Source organism: Mugil cephalus, chromosome 4 (assembly GCF_022458985.1).
Source record: "Mugil cephalus isolate CIBA_MC_2020 chromosome 4, CIBA_Mcephalus_1.1, whole genome shotgun sequence".
NCBI classification, from domain to species: Eukaryota; Metazoa; Chordata; class Actinopteri; order Mugiliformes; family Mugilidae; genus Mugil; species Mugil cephalus.
This window is the reverse complement of record NC_061773.1, coordinates 14,634,778-14,656,981: the sequence shown is the minus strand read 5'-3', so window position 1 is coordinate 14,656,981 and position 22,204 is coordinate 14,634,778. Positions and strand designations below refer to the sequence as shown.

The window sequence follows — 22,204 nt, the reverse complement described above, 5'->3', positions numbered from 1 at the left end:
TCTCCACCTCTGTCAAAAAACTGCTAACATTTAATGAACTATGTAGAGCTTTTGTCTTTTAACCGAGCCGTGTTTTATTTTGTATTTATGAACATGTAATATTCATCTTTTAGCTGCTGCTTCCTAACTCGCCTGAGATTTTACCAGTAACATGTTAAGGAGCCTCACTTAGATTATACGCTGTATTAGATGTTGTGTCACATCACAAAACTACGGCTGTTCCCTTAGAAACCTAAAACACAAAGGACATATCAAGAACTATCAATTTAAAAGTCACTGTCTGAAATGTTTGCACATGTTTGATGATGAAAACGGCTGGTACACCTGAAACAGGGTGTTCAGGGTGAGGACATTACTGTTTGTAATAAATCTTAGACGCCAAGAGGCATGAATGAACAAGACATCCTCATTTTCTTGCATCAGGTAAAACACAACAGAAACAAGACTCTTTTGTAGCCCGGGGGCTTTGTTTTTTTAATACGACAGGAATTCCATCTTCAGTTTTCCACCTAAACGCACCATCTGAGATTAGCTACTTACACTGCAGATTGTTTTCTGACAGTCAAACACGTTTATAAATTTGGTTAAAGTGCTTTGAGTTTATGAATTTCTGAGCATATTGAACAAGAATGAGCTCAGCTGGCTCGTTTGTGAGGAGATGATCATTTAACCAGCTCTCTGATGGTTTGGAAAATATGATTTCCCCATTGACAAGATGCACTGAAACCAGAACACAGACCCAAACCCATTTTGGTTCGTCTCGCTGCCAAACCAGGGCATATTTGGATAGTCTGACTCTGCCATAAGCTGCGCCGTTCCAGCTCAGCTCAGCAGAAAATACCAGCACTGAATGGAAAAAGGAATTGTATAACACTCAAACCCCTGAGGGAGCGAGCTCTTGTTAGCTTTTCCATACTTGGGAGGTATTTCTCATTTCGGTCCTCAAATGTAAAGCTGAAGCATTTCCTGTTGTGCCTTGTTAAGACATACATCACGCAGAGCGCAACACAGAAAATCTCTTTTACAAACTGACCTGAACCAGTAAACCTCACTGATGTTGTGGATTTTGTGGATAAAATATGTGGTAATTGGGTGATAATCTGTCAATTATGTCTCAGGAAAAAAAGAAAAGAACAAAAGGCTCCAAAATAAAAGTCTGGAACAATCTAATAGTTCCTGGATTTGATTCATATATTATAATCTCTATTAGAATGTGATTTTAACGCTCTCTCTAGATGCACTGGATCAAGAAATAGATATCACGATATTTAAACTTTTTAGAAAAGATTTTATTTAGAGAAGCAGCACAACAATGATCAGCTCATTGCCCTGGCAGGCTCTTCTCAAAAAGCCTCCTCTTACTGATCACAGATTATTGATCTAATGTAAGTCTACATGTACTTTACGTCAGCATTCTTTGCTCAGGGCCAGTCAGTAACAAAAGAGTCATCCAGATTAAGGACTCCCTCAGACAAAACAGATGGCGTTGCCCTAAAAAAAACTCCTGGCAGAGCAGGCTTTCCAAAATCCTGTTGATGTTGGACTCAGAAAAAAGCAAACAGCATCAGCAGCTGTACACTTCCACTATCTTTGTCCACCTCAGTGCCCACAGGCCTCGCTATAGGAACCATCCACATTCATGTAAAACATAAAATAAAGGGAGTCACGAGTAAAAGGAGGGGAGGTGACGGACCTACCAGTGTTCTATATAAAGACCTGCAGGAGTATGAAGTATGAACTGGCATCACTTCAAAGCCTTAGATGAAAAGCACATGACTAAGGTCCTAACAATGCTTTTTCAAATCTAGTCCCGGCAACGTACAGATGGTCTAATCACAGAGAAAGGCGAGAGCTCTCACCCTGACAGCAGAAGTTTTCCATCGGTGGGGGTGTTCTGGGGTGTGCAGTTTTTTCTTTTTTTTCTGCAGAGAGAGGGTGATGCTGTTCTTCATTCACTGGGAATGTATTGACTGAGAATCTGACTCTCAACCTTCCAGCTGGACCAGGCTGCTGCTCTGCTCACTGCGTGAGGCTGAGACCAGGACATAAACACACCTGAAGCCTGAGGTAGGACACACCCTGGATTTACTAACAAAGAAACAACTCAATTGTTGTAAGTTTATTTACTGGCTGATGTGAGAGGTTTGATTTTTTAGAGAATGCAGCATATTTGTGTCAGCTGCAAACATGATCAGGCTGCAAACTGTAGTAAAATGTTTCTTTTTGTTTCTATGGCAGGACAACAGGATGTTTAAAATGTTTTCATTTGTGAGATTGATTTGCATGCATCTAAATTGATTCACAGTCTGACGCCCAAGTTTTGGGAAAAATGTGAAGGGAAGATGATGTCAGTGATTAATGGCTGTTTGGATGTTGCCTAGAGTCTTAGTTTCCTGGTCTCACTTGACAAAACTTGATCAGAATGAAAAGTTACAGAATTACTTCACAGGTTTATGGACAGGAAATTGCGCAGCCGTTAATTTGCACTCAATTAAATTGATTATGAAGATAACTTTTGCCTGATTCATTATGATTTCTAAAACATTAGTCATCAACATATTCAATATTCGTGGCTCCCAGCTTCTCTGGTAATGAGGAATTTATGATTTATTTGTTTTATAACTCTGTAAACTGAGTCTTGAATGGTTTTAGATGGTTAGTTACAACTCAAGATGTCACTTTCAGCACTGATCAAGCCAGATCCAATATTTTCTGACATTTTCACGACTGATTTTCATGACTATTAAACAAACAACCATAGAAACAAAAGAAAACTTCAATGAGAAGTTACTCATAGCAGTCGTAATGGAATTGTAATTTATGAGTCCTGATGGAGGCTGCAGACATCAGAGGGCAGTGACGGCTGATGACGTACCTCTGGTTTAGATTTCTTTTGTAATGCAGACCCTCTTCAGAAGTAGAATTTGTCTGCAGCAGTCTGACCAGAATAAAATTGGTTTTCAAGCCTTTCTTCTTTCATTGAAAAGAAAACACAACAACTAGACCATCTTTCTGCCAAGTTGCAAAGCGAACATCAAGAAAACAGAGTGCTGCTTTTTGTGCTATGTGGAATACAAAGACACCCGGGGCGCAGAGGAGGGGTCTGTGCGGAGCAGTATTTGCTGCCGAAGCAGGATGCCCGACCACCACCACATACTTGTGGGTGGACTACACGTTCAACTGAAGTGCTCAGAATCCACCAAGATTAAGTGAAGCACGCAACCAGAGGATTTGTGCCTCTCTCTGCTGGTTTTGTGAATGTGTAATAGAGGAAGACGTATAAATCATTCGGTGAATCACCCCAGATGGCGAATAGGTGAGAGCAGGAGAAACATTTATGTTGGCCGCAAGAAGCAATTTCCAATGGGGTTTCATGAAAACATTGGTAGAAAAAAGATTAGCACTCACTGAAAGTGATCCCTCCAGGAACTCTGCATACATTACCATGTACTGTTTTAGCAATATATTCTTCAATAAGGCAGGAAAAATAATCCTAAGGCTCATAAGAGTTCAGGAACTGGATTAGGCACCATTGATTTAAAAACCTATACAGATACTCGCAGTGGTGCGCAGTGGAGATGATGGTTTGTGTGTTGGACAATGAAAGATGAGTAAACAAAGAGGGCTTCACAGGTCCACATGGTTCCCAGAGACTGGTTTTGACATCAAGTCCGACTGGGTCCAAATGTTTTACTGTGAATGCCATTACACTTAGTAAAACAAGAAGCAAGTTTTGCCTTTCTGTTCTGTTGATGTTGCACTAAAAGAAAACCCTGCTTGAAGGCGTTTTTTTCTCATAACCGGGGATGTAATGATAAACATATTAATCATGAACTGTTTAGCCTGAGATTTCTATATTTATACTCAGTAATCCAGCTAATCAAAGGTCTATTTATGTCTACGCGCTCTCAACACTGGAACACAAGATCTAGGGTGTGTGTTCTACCTACAGTGTTTTGGCTGTGCACCAGTTTTATGTCAGCTAGAACATGTTACTAGTAGGGTTAGCCTGTAAAGATGGATGACGCTGACTTTTATGAATCTTGTGGAGTGTATAATTTCACACAGTGTTTCATTTGGACCCTTCTGCACAAAGAAAAACTTGAACGTAGGCATCAAGTAGGCATCAGATTTTATGTGTTTTTTCTGCTGTACCGTAAAAATACTTAACTATAACTATAAAACTAGTTTTAGATCTAACCTAACTTCTCTTTTCCTACAGCTCTCCCTGGTTACAACTGAACTAAAGAGTCTTCTAATAAAACCATGAGGATCTTCCTCCTGCTCTGCCTGCTGGTACTAGGCAACGCCAAACCATACCAGCCTATCAACGTCATGGACATCATGAAAAACTTCGACATCATGATGGCGGATTCAGATGATGACGATGACGACGATGATGACGATGATGATGATGACGATTATGAAGATGAGAACTGTCCAGCTAATTGCAACTGCTCACCCAGAGTGGTGCAGTGCTCGGATCAGGGTTAGAGGACACACATTTGGTCTGAACACATCTAGGACAATGTTACATTAACTCTTAATACATCAGGATCCCTACACAAATCCAGAGCTACAGTAAATTCAAAACCAAATCATATGATCTTATGTCTAAAACCAATAAGTACAGATTCTTAGAGATGATGATGATAGAGATTATGCAAAACATTCATACTTCCCTGTTCTTACTTGTGGCAGTCCCCCCAAAATTCTGACTGTATTTGTGCTATTAATCCTTCAAAATGAGTCATAAAATTTAATTAACATTCCCTGTTACCTACGTTAGTTTGACACTGGCTTTTAGCAAACGTTACTCAAACTGATTACATTTGTGAGAGAGCCATTTTGAGCACGATTCTAAGAAACATTGGCAGGACAGGCCCTACTTCATCATGTTAACTTCCAGCACTGGTCAAACGTTAATATTAACATGATCAAACAATACAGTTGGATTGATGTAGAAGACTTTGAATCCCATACTTTTCATGTAGGTTTGGGTCTTGGTTTATTGGAAAAATAAAAAACGTTTTAGCTGTAATTTAATAAAATCCTCACAGGTTTGCAGAACCTCCTGCAAAGAATGTGTTTGTGCATTTCTGGTGTGTGATCCATGAAAAGGCATATGATCACATCAGGTCACAGCACATGCTCAGTTTTATTCCATTTCCATAATATACCATGACAACAATATGTGGTTAAAAATGTTTTAGCTGCACTTTCACAAACTAAACTTCATTTTACCATAACCAACTAAGAGCTCTTCTTTTAATCAGACTTTTTTAAACTATCATGCACAGTCAACAGTTAATATACAGTGGTCTGAAAAGGTGTTGACCCCCTTCCTGAATTCTTATTTATTTATTTTTGCATGTTTGTCACGCTTAAAGACAAAGATAACACAAGTAAAAACAAAATGCAGTTTTGAATGAATGAAGTTTTTATTATTAAGGGGAAACAAATACAAACCTATATGGCCTTGTGGAAAAAATGTTTGCCCCTTCTGTTAAAACACAACTTAACTGTGGTTTATCACGCCTGAGTTACATTTCTCTAGCCACACTGATGCCTGATTACTGCCCCCTTTTCTCAATCAAGAAATCATGTAAAGGACCTGCCTGACAAAATCAAGTAGACCAAAAGATCCTCAAAAGCTAGACATCATGCCAAGATCCTAACAAATTCAGGAACAAAGGGAAATGGTTATAAAGCCATTTCTAAAGCTTTGGGACTCCAGTGAATCACAGTAAGACCCATTATCCACAAATGGTGAAAACATGGAACAGTGGTGAACCTTCCCAGGAGAGGCCGGCTGACCAAAATTACCCCAAGAGCTCAGTGACGACTCATCCAAGAGATCTCAAAAGAGCCCACGACAACATCAACAACAAGAACTGCAGGCCTCACTTGCCTCAGTTAAGGTCAGTGTTCATGAGTCCAACATAAGAAAGAGACTGAGAAAAAATGGTCATCATGGCAGCGTTCCAAAAGAACGTCTCAGTTTGGCCAGAAAACATCTTGATGATCCCCAAGACTGTTGGAAAAATACTGTGTGGACTCACAAGATAAAAGCGGATTTTTTTGGAAGGTGTGTGTCCCGTTACATCTGATGTAAAACTAACACCGCATTTCAGAAAAAGAACATCATACCAACAGTAAACTCTGGCGGTGGTGTTAGTGTGATGGTCTGGGACTGTTTTGCTGCTTCAGGACCTGGAAGACTTGCTGTGATAAACGAACCATGAATTCTTTTGTCTATCAAAGAATCCTGAAGGAGAATGTCCGGCCATCTGTTCGTGAGCTCGAGATGAAGTGAACTTGGGTTCTGCAGCAGGACAATGATCCAGAACACACCAGCAACCTTTGAACGGCTGAAGAAAAACTAAATGAAGACTTTGGAGTGGCCTAGTCAAAGTCCTGATCTGAACCCTATTCAGATGCTGTGCCGAGATGGTTCATGATCGAAAACCCTCCATTGTGGCTGAATTAGAACAATTCTGCCAAGAGGAGCGGGCCAAAATTCCTCCACAGCGCTGTAAAAGACTCATTGGAAGTTATCACAAACGCTTGATTGCAGTTGTTGCTGCTAAGGGTGGCCCAACCAGTTATTAGATTTAGGGGGCAATCAGTTTTTCACACAGGATTTTGTTTTCCCTTAATAATGAAAACCTTGATTTAAAATTGCATTTTGTGTTTACTTGTGTTATCTGGAACTAATATTTTAATTTGTTTGATGAGATGAAACATTTAAGTGTAACAAATGTGCAAAAAAAATAAGAAATCAGAAAGGGGTGGTTGAGTATCAGTCAATTTCTCTTCCTTTGTATATTTCAGTATTTTACACATAACATCTGTCCTCTCATTTTCATCCCTTTTGGCTCAACTCAGCCATTTGTGTTTCTGCCAACAGGTCTGATATCTATTCCTGAGAAGATTCCTGAAGACACTGTGATGATTGACCTCCAAAACAATGACATCACCGACATTAAGGAGGACGACTTTAAAGGCCTCAGCAAGCTTTATGTAAGAGAACGATTCACTGCACATAGCAGACAACACTACAACTTTGTTAACAACAAGCAGACATAAATATGAAGCATGTATGGAGTTGGACAGTACAAAAGTCGACAATGATCCATCTGATAAACCACATGAGGAAATAACTTCCAGTTACACCTCCGGCACAAATCTGAACCAGACATGTGCTGCAAGAAATTACAAGTCTGGGCAATGCTGATGGTGTAAGGAACAAGTGAGAGTACCAGATTTTCTCCTCTCCATTAAAACTACTTGTTCAGATGAATCAATGGCGTGTGAAATAAATTAAGTATTGCTTTTGCAAAGTTTACAATTTAATTATAAAATCTAATACGTGTCTTCACTTGCCTACATGATCGACAACAGGGATAATTGAAGCGTGCACAGACCGTGCAGCATCTGGACCGCTGCACTGAAAACAACAGTAAACAGAAAACAACACATCATCCTGCTATAGCAACAAAAAGATTTGGACTAGAGCTTTAAAATGAATCACATTTAGCTTAAAGCTACAAGTAATGACTGTACCATCTTGCAGCTATTAAGGCTGTGAGATAAGGAGAAACGGTTCAGTAATAATGCCGCACAATTGCAGCCTACAGCCTTGGAAGAACTAAACTCCCAGCTGAGGAGAAGGCTCAGCATGTTACAAACCACATAAAGGCCTAAAACTGTATTGTATCAAAGCAAACCAGGAGGAACAACGTCCAACTACATCTTTGTACTAATACAGTAGTTTGTCATCAAGTGTTTATGGTGTAGCTGACCTGTATTTTAGTGGGGCTTAAATTTGCTTTCATTTTAGAAAGTTTTTATTTCAGTTTGAATCCAATCTCAAGTTGAGTGACATATCCCAACATCAACCTAGTGAGTATCTTTACATTCTTACATCCCGTCTTTCCACAACAGGGCCTGTTTCTAATTAACAACAAGATCTCTAAGATTCACCCAAAGGCCTTTAAGAACATGGACCACCTCAGACTGCTGTATCTCTCCTACAACCTGCTGACCGAGATCCCTGCAAACCTGCCTCCCAACATCATCGAGCTTCGCTTCCACGAAAACAGGATCAGTAGGATCCAGAAGGACGCATTTAAAGGCTTGAGGAACCTCCACGTGTTGGGTAAGACCAGTTTTTTTGTTTGTTTGTTTTTGTTTTGTTTGTTGTTTTTCTCAGAACAATGATAGTGCCGACAACGCATTGAGCAGCGAAATAGACATCAACAAATTCTCAGACAAAACAAAAATGGCTGGGCATCAACACTTCGTAAAAAAGAAACGAGTGTGGTAGAGGGTTTGTTGAATATGAGTGACCCAAACTACTTGGTTATTAGATGCAACTCTTGGTCCATGTTCACAACAAAATCCAGAAATAGTGTTCAGATTAATGTGCAGTTACATTTTGGCAACTAAAAACTACTTGTTTAACATACCAAAAGGTTGTTATAACATGGTTAAAGGAACATCTGCTCTGCTGCCAGCGACATGTCATCATTTTGTCAACAGAAAAGTTTATATAACAGTGTAGTCTAACTGATCATTGGCTAACAAGCCATGTGAAGTTTCTCACCAACAGAATAACAGTGGATCCGATTCAAATGGCCGACGTCACGCTGATCTTAAAATCTTATTTCAACAAAGTCAAAGTCAGTTTGACTTGTTATCAATGGGTCATTAACTTGTTCAAGTTTTCTCAAAGCTGTGCAAATTTCTAAGAACTGATGAAAATGTCATCTCAATAGTATTGCGATTAACTTGATGTGTGTTCTCTTTTGTAACAATGCATCATTGATAATATATGCATATCCAAACAGAGCTGGGCGCCAACCCTCTGGCCAACAGTGGAATAGAGCTGGGAGCTTTTAACGGCTTGTCTGCTTTGTATGTCGGTATAGCAGAGGCCAAACTAACAGCGGTGCCAAAAGGTAAGATTATCCCTCACCTCATGTTATTCTGGTTTGAACACATTTAGTTTTTTTCCTCTTCATCAAAAGTTTTACTACACTGGACCTGAATTTAACGGATTCAAAACCGCTATCGTCTATTTATATCATGTTTTGATTTAACGGGCTTAATAAACTAGCACCTGAAGCTTAATGTCAGATTTACATTGGTTACATGTGGTGTGTTATCTCTCCCAGACCTCCCATCCTCCATGACAGAGCTGAGCCTGGACTACAACAAGATTGCTAAGGTGGAAGTTGAAGACTTCATGAAATATAAAAACCTACAAAGGTGAAAATTAGCCACATGTTGTCCGAAACTAATTTTTGTTCAGATTAACACGAATGTTTTTCAAAACTCCAAAAATACGTAATCACCAAACTTGATTGGTCATTGATCTCATGTTAAAAGAACCAGTGTGTAGGATTATGAGGGATCTATCAGTATGAAAACACAGTGTTTTTGTTTTATAATGGGACCTTATAAAGAAAGGGTCCTCTCTCAGAGATACTGTCATTCTGTGCCTAAATGTTTCTACAATAGAACCAAGCTTGAGAGATGGACTTTCATTCACTGTCGAAGTGGTAACTATACACCACTGTCACCTGCCATCACTCGTTCTCAAACACACATGAAAGTGGAAGGGTGGTGGAGAGGTATTCAGTTGGTTGCAGTTTGCAACCTCACCACAAGATGTCACTACATCCTACACACTGGTTCTTCAAGAACAAGGACGGGTTATTAAAACATGAATATTTAAAAAGGTGCCAGTCATCTGAATTTAACTTATTTGTCATGTACCCCAAACTTAAATAAAATACACTTTTCAACTTGATGCAACATCCTGATTACATTTTTAAATATGTTGTACTGTTTCTGCAGGCTAGGACTAGGATTTAACCAGATCAAGTTTGTAGAAAATGGCAGCCTCATCAGCACCCCAAACCTCCGTGTGATTCACCTGGACAACAACCGTCTGAAAAAGGTCCCACCAGGTCTCAACTCCTTGCGCTACCTTCAGGTGAGATTCGCATAATTTACAAAGTCTGCACATGATTGAAATCTGAGACCTTTACCTCCAGACCCAACTTAATGTTTAGCACAGAAATCTATTTACTGCTGATGTTGTACTCTACCTTATTATCACACCATACACCATGTTTCCATATGGCTGTTGGCCAGTGAGGTCCCTTCTATGAATGTCTGTGACCCTAGTTTTGGTAGCGCGTTGGCACGAATCAGACTTTTTGTCTTTGCAGTCTTACAATCCTTGATCTGCAGTTATTTTCACAATGGGACATAAAATGACACTTGTTAATTGTTAAAATATGTTTTTTCAAAGCATTGGGGGCTATAAAATAATATGTTACTTTACAAATTTTAACACAGGGTTGTTCCATCCCTCTCATTTGGCTGGTTGAAAGGTTCTAATATCACAATGAATGAACTTAGTTGAAAAGCAGAACATTTAATAATCTCCTCTGTCTGTTCAGGTGGTTTTCCTCCATGGCAACAAAATCAGCAGCGTGGGAGTCAACGACTTCTGCCCCATCAGGGCCAGTGTCAAGAAGAACCTGTACACGGGCATCAGTCTGTTTGCCAACCCTGTTAAATACTGGGACATACAGCCGGCCACCTTCCGCTGCGTGACCGGACGGAGGGGTGTTCAGCTTGGAAACTTCAGAAAGTAGTAGAAAGCGAAAATGATAAGTTCCAGACGGCTCAGAAATGGGGAACTGCCAAAATGACACAATAAGAAAGGAGCTGGAAGCAATTTTGATAGATAAATCTGTATCCTAAAGGGCTAGCTGTATGAGAGATAAGATAAATCCTCATTATATTAATGTATATTAGAACCTGTAGCATATGTTGCTGAATACAATTTACATATAGAAGTTCAGTCAGGGAAAAAAAATACGCTCAAAATGAAAATTAAATCATAAGCTACCACACTAGGAGATGTTTTCAGTCGTGATAGACTCTATACAGCAGAATATAAAACACATAAAGGGGATTCATTTCCCCTCAGCTTTTAGTGGTGTAACTTTCCCAGGACTAAAGCGCCTCCTCCTGGTCACTATACACAAAAACACTCAGTGCCTCGAGTGGTGTTACTGTTGAAGCATCATTATCAAAACAGGTCAATTTAATTCTTTTTTTTTTCTTCTAGTTTTAAAATCAGGTTCTATTTAATGAGATGTAGCTGAGTGGAAAACTTTCTATAGTTGTCTTTATATCAAACAAAACAAACCTCTTCCCATTTGCCTTTTTTTAAGTAATGTTAAATACACATGACAGAAGAGTTACTATGGACCAGAGCTGTAACACGACTGGAGCCTAAATTTATTACTACTTTTAAATTGAAATATATGTTCCTTCAAGCAGAAGTCTGTACAGTCAATGGACGACGCTGGCATTATTAGGTGCAATAAGTCACTTCGACTGTCTTTTTGTGGATCTCTTTATTCTTATTTGCATGTCTGTATTGTCTCTATTTAGAAGCTGGAAGTCTAATGTCAGATTTGAACATACATTGTCCTTGATGAAATCATGTCCTCTGCAGAGTTGGGCATAGATATATTATCTGTAACCGATGTAAAATATACCCCGAACGTCCCTCTGAACTATAGCACCCCAATGAAAAAAATGATGAATAGGTAGTGTAATCCCATCCTGGAATGCCTGAGAGCATCTTCTGTACAAACATGTTCATGTTTCCTCCTACGTTTGCTCTTCTGAAATGGTGCTATATTTATTGAGGATGCCTTTAAATAAACCTGGAACACCACCACAGTTGCGTCTTAGACTGCTTTTCTTTGTAAGTTTGAGTTGTAGCACAAAAACACACACACATTAACACTTGAATAAAGGCTTGATCATGATTAATTTAACAACTTGCATGAGGCAATCACCTGCACATGGTATAGATCAGTATAGATTGTTTAGTTTATCAAAAAAATATTAAGGCAGATTCTGTCCATTTACAAAATAAGTAAAAATAAGTGATATAATTAATTAGAACCAGAAAATTATATTTTCTGCTATTATTCCTGCTTTTATTACTGGGCCAGTGTTGATTTTCCCTGGTTATTTCAGTTTCCACCAGCAGATGTCTCTGCACGATAAGGAGTCACAGCGAACCCTTCAGGAGTCAGTGGACGTTGGGAGACCTGTCCAGAATTTACAAACTCCACAAATTTAATTACATTTTTTATATGGTTTTTCCTGCACTTTGCTATAACTGCCAAGTCTGTGGCTACTTTTATATAAAGTTACTACCTAAATGCAATGAAAGGATGAGTGGTCTTATAAATCTTTAAATAATTATTTAAAGAAAATTTTAACTCACAAAACACTTTTCCATTCTGCACTGAGCTAAAACATGCCAAGAACACAGTACAAATAAAGACCTAATGTGACGATTCATGTCAAAGACTTGACGTCTCTTAGACGTGTACAAATAAACACGAGGAAACTGCAATTCAGTTTGTAAATATGGAGCCAGTGAAGTGTCTGGCAGGATTAAAGTTTGTGGTGACCCAGGACTGTGGTAGTCTGCATAACAGTCCCAGTTCTTAAGCAATGCGCTCATTTGTGTCTTGTAGAGAATTAGATGATAAGGTTGAATTTTTTATGTCTGCACAGTAAAAAAGAAGGACAGAATTTCTCTGAAAGCGGTTCTACACACAATCCCAACGCATGGTAGAGTGATAAGCTTTATCGTGTGCTTTCCACCATATCACTGCCTGTTGTTTGTACCTGGATGAAGGGGTGATGCTAAATGATGATCAGTTAATCCTTTTTAAAAGGTCACTTAAGAAACTCAAGGTGATCAGATCACACAGCACGAGCTGGAATGTCATGTCGGGTAAAATGTGGTGACTATCATGATGTGTTGCACAACAAGCACCAATCAGCAGCAGCTCATCTTCTAAATATCTCACTTTGTATCTTTAATCTTTTACAGTTATCAACCAGCACAAACATGACATGAGGTGTGCACATCATCTGCATACACTCCTACCCATGAACTAGAGATTAGTTGAGACACATAAGGTCTGAACGTTTAGTTTTTCCATTCAGTAATGAGTTACTGCAGCAATTACACAGATATAAGAATAGTTCAGTAAACTGAAGAGACCATAAAAGTATTACTTAGTTTCATTGATATTCTGATGTAAGTTTTTTTTTCTTAGATTACGTTAAACGTGTAATTTGTTTGGGTTTTACTTCATAGCCCATATACAGTATTCTTACTGAATTACACTCTAAATAAACTGTTTAAATCTACGCTTTAGCCAGTTCAGCAAACTGTAAACACAACACTGACATGTCCCGTGGAGTTGGTACAGTAAACATTGCTAAACTACTTCACATCCAATGACCGTCATTGTAGCTCTGGTTTGGTCTCCACCAAGTAGGATAAACTATCTGGCTTGTTACCTGCTAGATGTTCTATCTTCAGCACGAGCCAGTCTCAAAACAATGAGAGAAAACCAGGGACGCCAAAATGAATGTGTTAATAACACATCAGTGCACATTCCTGTGATTTTGCCTCAATCAACCCAAAAGCTTGGGAAATCAGAAAGTTAAAAACAAACCTCCACAAGTACAAAGGGACAAAGGAAATGGTCCTATGGATGGTAAGTATAGCTGCAGACCCACAGCAGATGAGAAAAAGTCTCATGTATTTATGGCTGACATGAACTGAGCCACCACCGGACCAAGGAGATGCCGGGAGTCCTCCTCACCCTCGCAGTAAACACCACACAGCCCCAAACACAGAGGAGGCATATCCTCTGAAACTGCAGTACCTTTGAGATTATTCTGAAGAATGGACAGTACACACATATTTATCCACTCCCATCTATATTAAAAACTTGTAAAATATTCCAGTAAGGTACATTTAGTAGAGATTATTTTAAAAAGGTCGATGAATCGCAAATTAACCATGAAAGTCATATCATTAATCATGATTAATATTATTATAAGCCGTCATGAAAACTTAGTGATAGGACCTGTACAAGGTCCCACAATGTCCCTAATGTAGCGTAATAAGATGTTCCAGTTTAAACAGGTTGTTCATACATTGGCAAAACTGGTGAATGATCCATCTTGTGTGAAACAGTGGGTCAGTTTTGGAGAGAGTCAGTCACCATTTATCATTTTTCCATTAAATGCACGTGCCCACAGAATAGGTTTGGGGAGGTACTGTTCAATGAGGCCGTACACAAAAAAATTCTCTCCTTACTGACAAAAACAAGCTAACACACACACACACACACACACACACACACACAGAGGAATGTGATGAAATTAATGTGAAAACATGACAGGTTGTGTGTTTTCTTTGCCCTCTCCGTCTCTCTGGGAGGCCGAACAGCAGCCAGCTGCTGCAGACCCAGAAATCCAACACCTGCCAGCTGCATTCGTGAGACTCATCTCGTACCTGAAACTGATATCTACAGTCAAAAGAAAACGAGCTGCAGCGCAGTCCCACAACACAGCGCCGGGGACGGTTTACTTTTGTGACTGTTTTGTCTTTTTAAATGAAGACTCCTTGTGCTGTGGGTGGGGTGGAGGGGAGCTGCCTCTCTCCCTGTCTCCAGGAAACATATGGAACAGATCTGCCAGTTGGCCAGGCCTCGCTCTGCCACGTCTCACAGCCGCACACACATGGTCCCAACTTCAGGCTTTAACTCTCCTCACCCTCTGCTTTCACTCCTCTTTACTCGCCTACCTCGCCTGCCTTCCACTTTCTCCTCCATCCATGACTTCACTCTGCCAGCTTCCTATATTGCACAGACGTGCGTCTCGGCCGGTGAAGTCAGTCGGAAAAATAAACAGACGATGCTTCACACGCTAATACGCGCGTCGTATTAGTTTTGCCCCAGTTCAGTCGCCGCCTCCTTCAAAGTGTGAACGACCGGGCTTATAAAAGCTTAATTAAAAGGCAGCTGACTTTTCCCTGAATTATTTGCATGACACAGTTCATTTATCCTAATTGCAACAGCCCAATTAGGATCCATGGAGCGCTCGTAAGTACAGCATTAATTCTTCTCAGTTTATAATCAGAAACTTGTCACATGTCCATGTTATTACGGTGTTTGTTTAATAGTATTTGGTCGTCACCCTCCATGGCTTAAAAGACCTGACTTAAAGTTCAGGTGTAAACTGTTTATATACTACAGTATTTTTATTTATTTAAAAAAAAAAAAAAAAAAAAAGTTAATTTTGTTGCTGTGATGATGCAATATTCCCACAAAGATTAATCTCATCTTTTTAGCTCATTTTCTTATTTTTGTTGGCCCTTTCTCACAAAGTCTCAGTAAGTTATTTCAGGAAAAGAGCTGGGACTTTATTTCATTTCTTCTTCTTCTTCTTTTTTCTTTTGGTAAAAACTCTAACTCTGTTAAGTGCTGGATTTATCACTTCTTCTCAGGAACATATCCATTTTGGAGGCCATTTAACTGACTGGGGAAATAAATCGCTTGTCCCTCTCTGCAGCGCAAATGTTCAAAATCCAACAAAGATAAATTTAGAACACTTTTTCAAACTCCTTTGTTCCTCCTCAGCTTCATTTGCACATTAGACAGTATTGATATGACACCATATTAGATATTCAATTCAGACTCCTCCTTATAAGTCCCACAAAGGCAATTTATTTTCGTATATGTATGTGTGCACCTATATATATATAAACGTGTGTTACAATCAGATGTTCCATTTGTTATCCCGTTTGTAAGCCAGTCTGATTCATCATAATTGACTTGACTCTGACAGCTGAGGAGATGTCATTTTCAAACTTGGCTGCATCTCTGAGGTGGAGACACGGGTTGCTGGATGGACTGTTCTCCATCAGCGGCTGAGCCCAAATTCTTCTTCATCAAAAACCTATTAAAAACATACTTCTACATAGACCGTTTCCATGAATTCCTTTCTAGCATGTGAGCTTAAAAATTTGAAAATTGGAGAAGGAAGGAATAGTTTGGATTTGATTTGATTTACTGTATGAATATTCCAGCCACTCTAACTTCTCAAAGCCCAAACTGAGTGTTATATCAGATACCTACTACCGTTATTAGTGAGTGATGGAAAATCCTCAAAATCCATGTCACAAATGAGAGTAAGAACCAGCTAAACACTCAACCGGACTCAGGAAACTTTCATAATTTAATTGCAAAACCATTGCGGATGGTCTTGGAATGAATCATAATAAAGATACTACTACTGCTGACAGCAATTTACAGTGATGTGGGTGTGAGGCACATTTAAATCACTTAGATTCACTCTTTACTTCCTCGCTTCATCTGGCGACTCCTGTGAGTGAGCCAACTCATTAAACTGACTAATGTTTTTAGCTGGTTGCCAAAAGTTTGGTTTGGCAGCTGTAAATAAAATTATATAGTCACAAAAAATGTTGAAGTGATCATAAAACTTCAGACTTTATCACCGTTTGTACCAGACTGATAAAATATAAAACTTTTTTGGGGAAAAAAAATGGCTAGGCAATCCTTGTGTCGAGTGTCAAGGTGAGACACAACCTCTACATTACAATACATGAGTGTGCTGGCTGTATAGAATGTGTAAGCTGGAGCTAATGAAGACATTACACTCTTTGTTCTCCAGTATAAGAACATGTTTTGCTTCCTTTTTAACCCATTTAGCAGACCTGTGTATAGCCATTCTTTAAAAGTGGTTGTATGCCTCTGTTATTACTAAGTTTCAGTGAGGATCTGCATAGAACATGAAGTGATTTCTACAGAAATGAGGTTCCTATGGTCGTTTGATGTGTTTTTCTGTTTCCCACATAGATTCCTTATGACTCAGAATGCACAACCCTACTGACTGGTCTACAACAATGACGATACAAAAACACCCCAAGTGGGGATGTCACGATTACTCGATTTTCACAATTAATCGCGATATCAAGCGCTACGATTAATTGATCGTAACGTTTCGTGAATACCGTCAGAAAATATTATGCAGGAACCATAGTTAAGGGCAACTCAAATGAAACGAAAACAAAGTTACGCAACACCCACGCAGTGTTTCCTCTGCATTCATTTAGGAGCGGCGGGTCGCCATTCATAAATCCTAGCCGCTGCTCCTTCAAATTTTTTTATCGACACAAATACACCACGGCCGCATGTCTCCACCTTCACAGCAGAGTCATGCACTGCGTTGGGTACTCACGACTACTAAGGTAAACAACAGATAACTACCTTGCTCAGTATCTGCTCTTTGGGACACCACATGTCTGTTTCTGTTTATTATCTCCTCTTTTGAGCGCTGACGTTCTCGCTACACGCTGGTCTGTTGACAATATCACATGATGGTGGTGACCGACGCTACACGTTGAATTATCCAACATTTCAGCGAGTGGTTTTCTTTTTGCTCAGATACATGTGTGTACGAATACAAATATTGGGTAATATAATTAGTAATATGATTGTATTTTGGCATCAAAAGACAGAAATAAAGGAAATTTTAAGACATTTAAGGAGTGTTCATGTCTTTTTACACATGAATAGATTTGTGAAATCAATCAACGCATGATAATCCTGATTATCGTAATATCGTGATAAATTCTCCGACATTAATCGTACTAAGGAAACTGTAATCGTGACATCCCTAACCCCAAGTAATGACCACACTGCTAAAACTCAAGAATTATTCTGGAATAAAGAAAAACCTCTTGAGACTATAATTGGATATCTGATACTTGATTTGATGTGTGTCGGAAATATTTTCTATCAAAGAAACGTAAGAAGAAACATCGGGCTTTCATGCCTTGCAGTTTTTTAAATGGTTTTTGACGTGTTTGTCTCTGGAGAATATGGTGATTGGTTATGATTAGACTGTGTTCCTGGAAGACGCTGGTTAAAGACAGAGGAGCTCAGGTTCCCTAAGTGTAAACTGAGGACCAAGTGGGCAATGGTGAGGCCCTTGCTTTAAGCCACTCGTCTGATTGGAGACTCTAAAACCTCATCAATCTCTTAACAGCTCATTGATTAATTCGAGGCTACTGAAATATCAGTCTACCTCCTAATTCTCATTTGCTTCCACCACAAATTAGTCCAACTCCAAAAATATGTAAATAACAAGTGTCTTGCCAAAAAGCATCAACACTTGCCAAAGTTCTAATGAGTAGAGTCTAGACAGTAGCATCTATGGACCCCTGAGATGAAAAAAGGATCAAGTGACCGCTATTATGTTGGTAAAAATAACTTAATGTATAAGAACTGTCTGTGCACAATCAGTAACGTAGGACAAAGCTGATGCAAGTGGTTTAGCAGACTGTAAATAAACAGCTTTTGTAATCATTTTTCAGCTCATCTTTTTCGCTTTTGTATCAGTGCTGTTTCATATCTGCCTATTCGTGTTTCTTGACCAGTCACACTTGTTTTTAGTTTTCCCAAATCAAAACGCAGGATGTTACCTAAAATAAAATCATTGGATTTGCTCTGCTCTGAATTTTCACGCTTAAAATGTCAACAAAATGTACTAAAAAGTTTCACAAACAACACCCAGCCCATGAAAAGGTAAGAGAACAATTTGATTTGAAAACAGTTCTTTTTCCTCTACTTTAGCTCCACATCCAAAGTAATTTCTTGAGTTTCTGAAAATTAAAAAAAAAAAAAAAAAAAAACTAAATAAATCGGAAAAGGAGGCTTCTTCGGTTTTAAATCGCTGACTCTGTAGTGATTTAATGTTGTGTAACACTAAAATGGCACCTAATCAAATGTACACAGATCCATAAAAACATTTGTCCACTTTAAAAAAAAAAAACAATACCAGGACTTAGTCGGTTACTGTTAGATTATAGGTTTTGTGGAGATGATTTTGAGTTAAGACAACATGGACGGCAAAACAAATGTTTGAATCATGGGGGAAAAATGTGATTTCTGTTCATATTAAAAACACTGACCACAATTTCAAAGGTTTTCAAAAGGAGGAAGAAATTCAGCTACAGTAAAACAACCCCATTGTCTTCACACATGAACAGTGTTGCTCATTAGCGAGTTTATGCCTTTGCCTTTTAGGATTCACATAAATATTGTGATTAGAAATTTTCCCTAAGCATTAAAACACAATCATTATATATCGTCATTCTGTTTATTAAGGAACATCGTCAACTGAGAGCTGCTCTCAACCAGCACATCCTCACGTTTATTAGTGCATGGCAAATCCTGCTCTGTTACTGCCAACAAACCCAAACAGCTAATGAGGCACAGAGCCTCCCCAGACTGCTGCAGACGCTTTCAGGGAGGAATCAAACACTTCAGGATGCCAGACTCAGAGAGAAGAACTCTCAAAAGTTGGAGAAAATTGGACATTTAGGCTGTCAGAGCTCACTCAGCACACGTTTACAGTCCAAAAGCACACGCACACAGACAAACCTGAAACATACACCACCAACTCATCCAGAACAGAGCCAAGGCTAAATGAGGCCAGTGAAATTAAAATGTTTAGAGGCAAGGACTGAAAGGCCTGTTTGTTCATGTGAGAGAATCCCAGCAGTGATGCTTTCTGCAGGGAAAAGACTGACATGAAAAATGAGCAACAAGGACAACGGGCCAATTGCTGTCTGGCTTTGGAGTGGAAAAACCTGGCCTATGATGAATTTGTGTAAGACTGTGACTGTGAGAAAAAATCTGTGGATGTAACTGGAAGCATCAGACAAGTGAAAAATGAAAATGTAGTAAAACCTGATCCATAAGCAACTGAAACGTTGGTTGTTTTGTTGATTCTTACTTGTGTTTCTACTCTGAATCAGTACAACTATTTCTCTTATTACTGTTGTATCCTTTCTGCGATGTGCAATTTACAATATAGACTTTACTGAAACTGATACTGCTGTTGTGTTTATTCTGTTTTAACCTACATTTTTGTGTAATACATTTGTACCACAATGAGAGGTACATGGACAATGACTGTAGCCATCTACTGTACCAGCCAAACTTAGATTTGGTGTCAAGTTTGAGTATAAACCGCAACACTAACCACTTACTTTCACATTATTTCCAACACCTTGGTGGACTGTTCAGATAGAAAACAAACTTTACAGAAATGAAGGAACTTACAAACAAAAGAATCAACTCAAACAGAAGAGTCTTAAACCTATGGGGTCAAAGTAAAGTTTGGTTTATTATATAATTAGCGGGTCCCAATCAATTAATGTTCGTCAACCCCTTATAAAATGAAGCCGACACCGTTTGCCAAAAACTGCAGTTCCTCAAATGACCACTTGCCGCTGGGTGCATAGGAGAGACAACCCCCACAAACAAACGTCCACGTTAAAATGTCCAACTTAAGAACAGAAATGAACTCTTCAGCTAATTTCCCCATTGTTTATATAACACACCCATTTAATTTGTTAGCCTAACACGGCCAACTTGCTCCACTCAAACTGCCCCTCCTGGACCATTTTTTATTTGGTCGGCTAGGTGGAGTCTGGGACTTCCTAGATGGCCACGGCTATAAACGCCACAATGAGCTTCAAAGATGCTTTCCAGAAATCTAACAGGTGACGTCACAGAAGGTTTGAACATCTCCATACACGGACAATGAGCTTCTCCAGATTCTGCAAGAGTTTTTCATACCAACTTTAATCGAGATGCCTGCAAAAAAATCAATGAACAAAAACACATGGACTGAAAGAGCTGTTGTCAAATATAAGAACTGTTTGGGTTTATTATGTTAAAATTATGCCTGAAACTGCCTTAGCATGTGTGATATGTATGTTGTACTATTACGAAAGGACACAAGGACACACAAGAGCGCAGAAATGAGAGAAACAGACAGAGGAATATAGAGACAGACGGTCATAGCCAGAATCACACTGTTATTGTAGCCAGTAGCGATGTTAAAGCCAGAGCTTTTGAAGAGCAGTCCAGTAAAAAGAGATTTTATCCAGATGGAGTCTACTGCTGAGGAGACAGTTGTGTTCTCCTCATCACAATTAGCACAGAAGGAAACATTCAAGACCACAATGTCCTATTAAACAGACATAATTACATTAACATGGGAACTTCCCAGAATTCCCCTGCCTCCAAAACACATGAAAAATGCATTCACTCTAACCACAAACAATAACATCAATGAACTGTAACTGTAGTATGGAGAAAACAGAGCAGGCTACTGTACAACTGGATGTATATGATTCATCAAATTAAATCTAATTAAATTAATTACTAGTATTTTAGTACTAGTAGTTGAGCTGAACAGGAGCAATGAGCCGATTCCAACTCGATCAAAGTCAAAACAGAGCCAGCAAAAATAACATTTAGTCACTGACTACATCTAAAATAAGTCAGGGATGACGCCCGACGAGGTGGCCATGATCGAAGTCCATTCATTTCTGATAATGGACACCTCGAAGGGCATTATCCCGCTTACGCCATGGTTACTCACGAAATAAATAAATATTAGGTCAATTATTAATACGTTAACGTTGCTTTTATTACCATTGAAATCATACATTTTTCCACAATTAGCGGCTGAGCGGACTATTTAACATCTCCCGAAATGTCATTGACAGTAGTGGCAGTGTAGCTATTAAAGTTGATGTCCATGTTTTTCTGAGCCAGGAAGTCTCTAAGGGTTTTAACTGCCCATTTTGTGGCTTTCTTTGTGTTAATCTCATCCTTATCATTCCCTAAATTGTCCAGTTCCTTTGGTGTCACATCCTTGTGTTGCATCAACCTTCTTTTCATATTCTCTTGTCTTTCTCTATCGCTGGATCCCAGTCATAAAAAATGATACACCAAATAGGTTAAAGTTAACTATAAAATCACAAATTTGTCAACTGTATTGCCTTTGTGATAAATAAACTGTGAAATAATGTATGCTCTGTGTTTCTGTGCCACGGTTACCAAAGCGTTTCAGCCAGCGCAATCATTTAGAACTGTCATCAAGTAATTTGACCGGAACGTCTTTATGTGTGTCCATCACTTTTTAATGTACACCCCGCAGTCAATCAGAATCCAGGATTCACCCAGACAATGGTATAATGTCAATGTACTTGTTACTATTTGTAATAATACTGTATTATTAAAACGAAGAACAATGCACCCCACCTGAGAAATTTGATATCTAGCCTTCAGATAGAAGTAGAAGTAGAGTTAGTAGAGTAGGGTGACCAGATTTGAGTTTGTGAAAAAGAGTGAGAGACACACAAATTGGATATAAACATGTTTGAGACTCTAGTAAAACAAAA

General features: G+C 39.0%; 2 protein-coding genes across 3 annotated transcripts in view; one reads left to right on the top strand and one right to left on the bottom strand.

The window, feature by feature from the left end:
* LOC125006725 (centromere protein P) overlaps nucleotides 1-22,204 on the bottom strand; it is an 82,205-nt gene that overhangs the window by 30,287 nt on the left and 29,714 nt on the right. The window lies entirely within an intron of this gene.
* On the top strand, nucleotides 1,774-11,775 carry aspn (asporin (LRR class 1)). Its single transcript, XM_047583033.1, has 8 exons — nucleotides 1,774-2,067; nucleotides 4,223-4,489; nucleotides 6,911-7,023; nucleotides 7,948-8,161; nucleotides 8,853-8,963; nucleotides 9,180-9,273; nucleotides 9,865-10,003; nucleotides 10,476-11,775. The coding sequence occupies exons 2-8, from the start codon at nucleotides 4,267-4,269 to the stop codon at nucleotides 10,671-10,673; spliced, it is 1,092 nt and encodes a 363-aa protein (XP_047438989.1). The 5' UTR covers nucleotides 1,774-2,067; nucleotides 4,223-4,266; the 3' UTR covers nucleotides 10,674-11,775.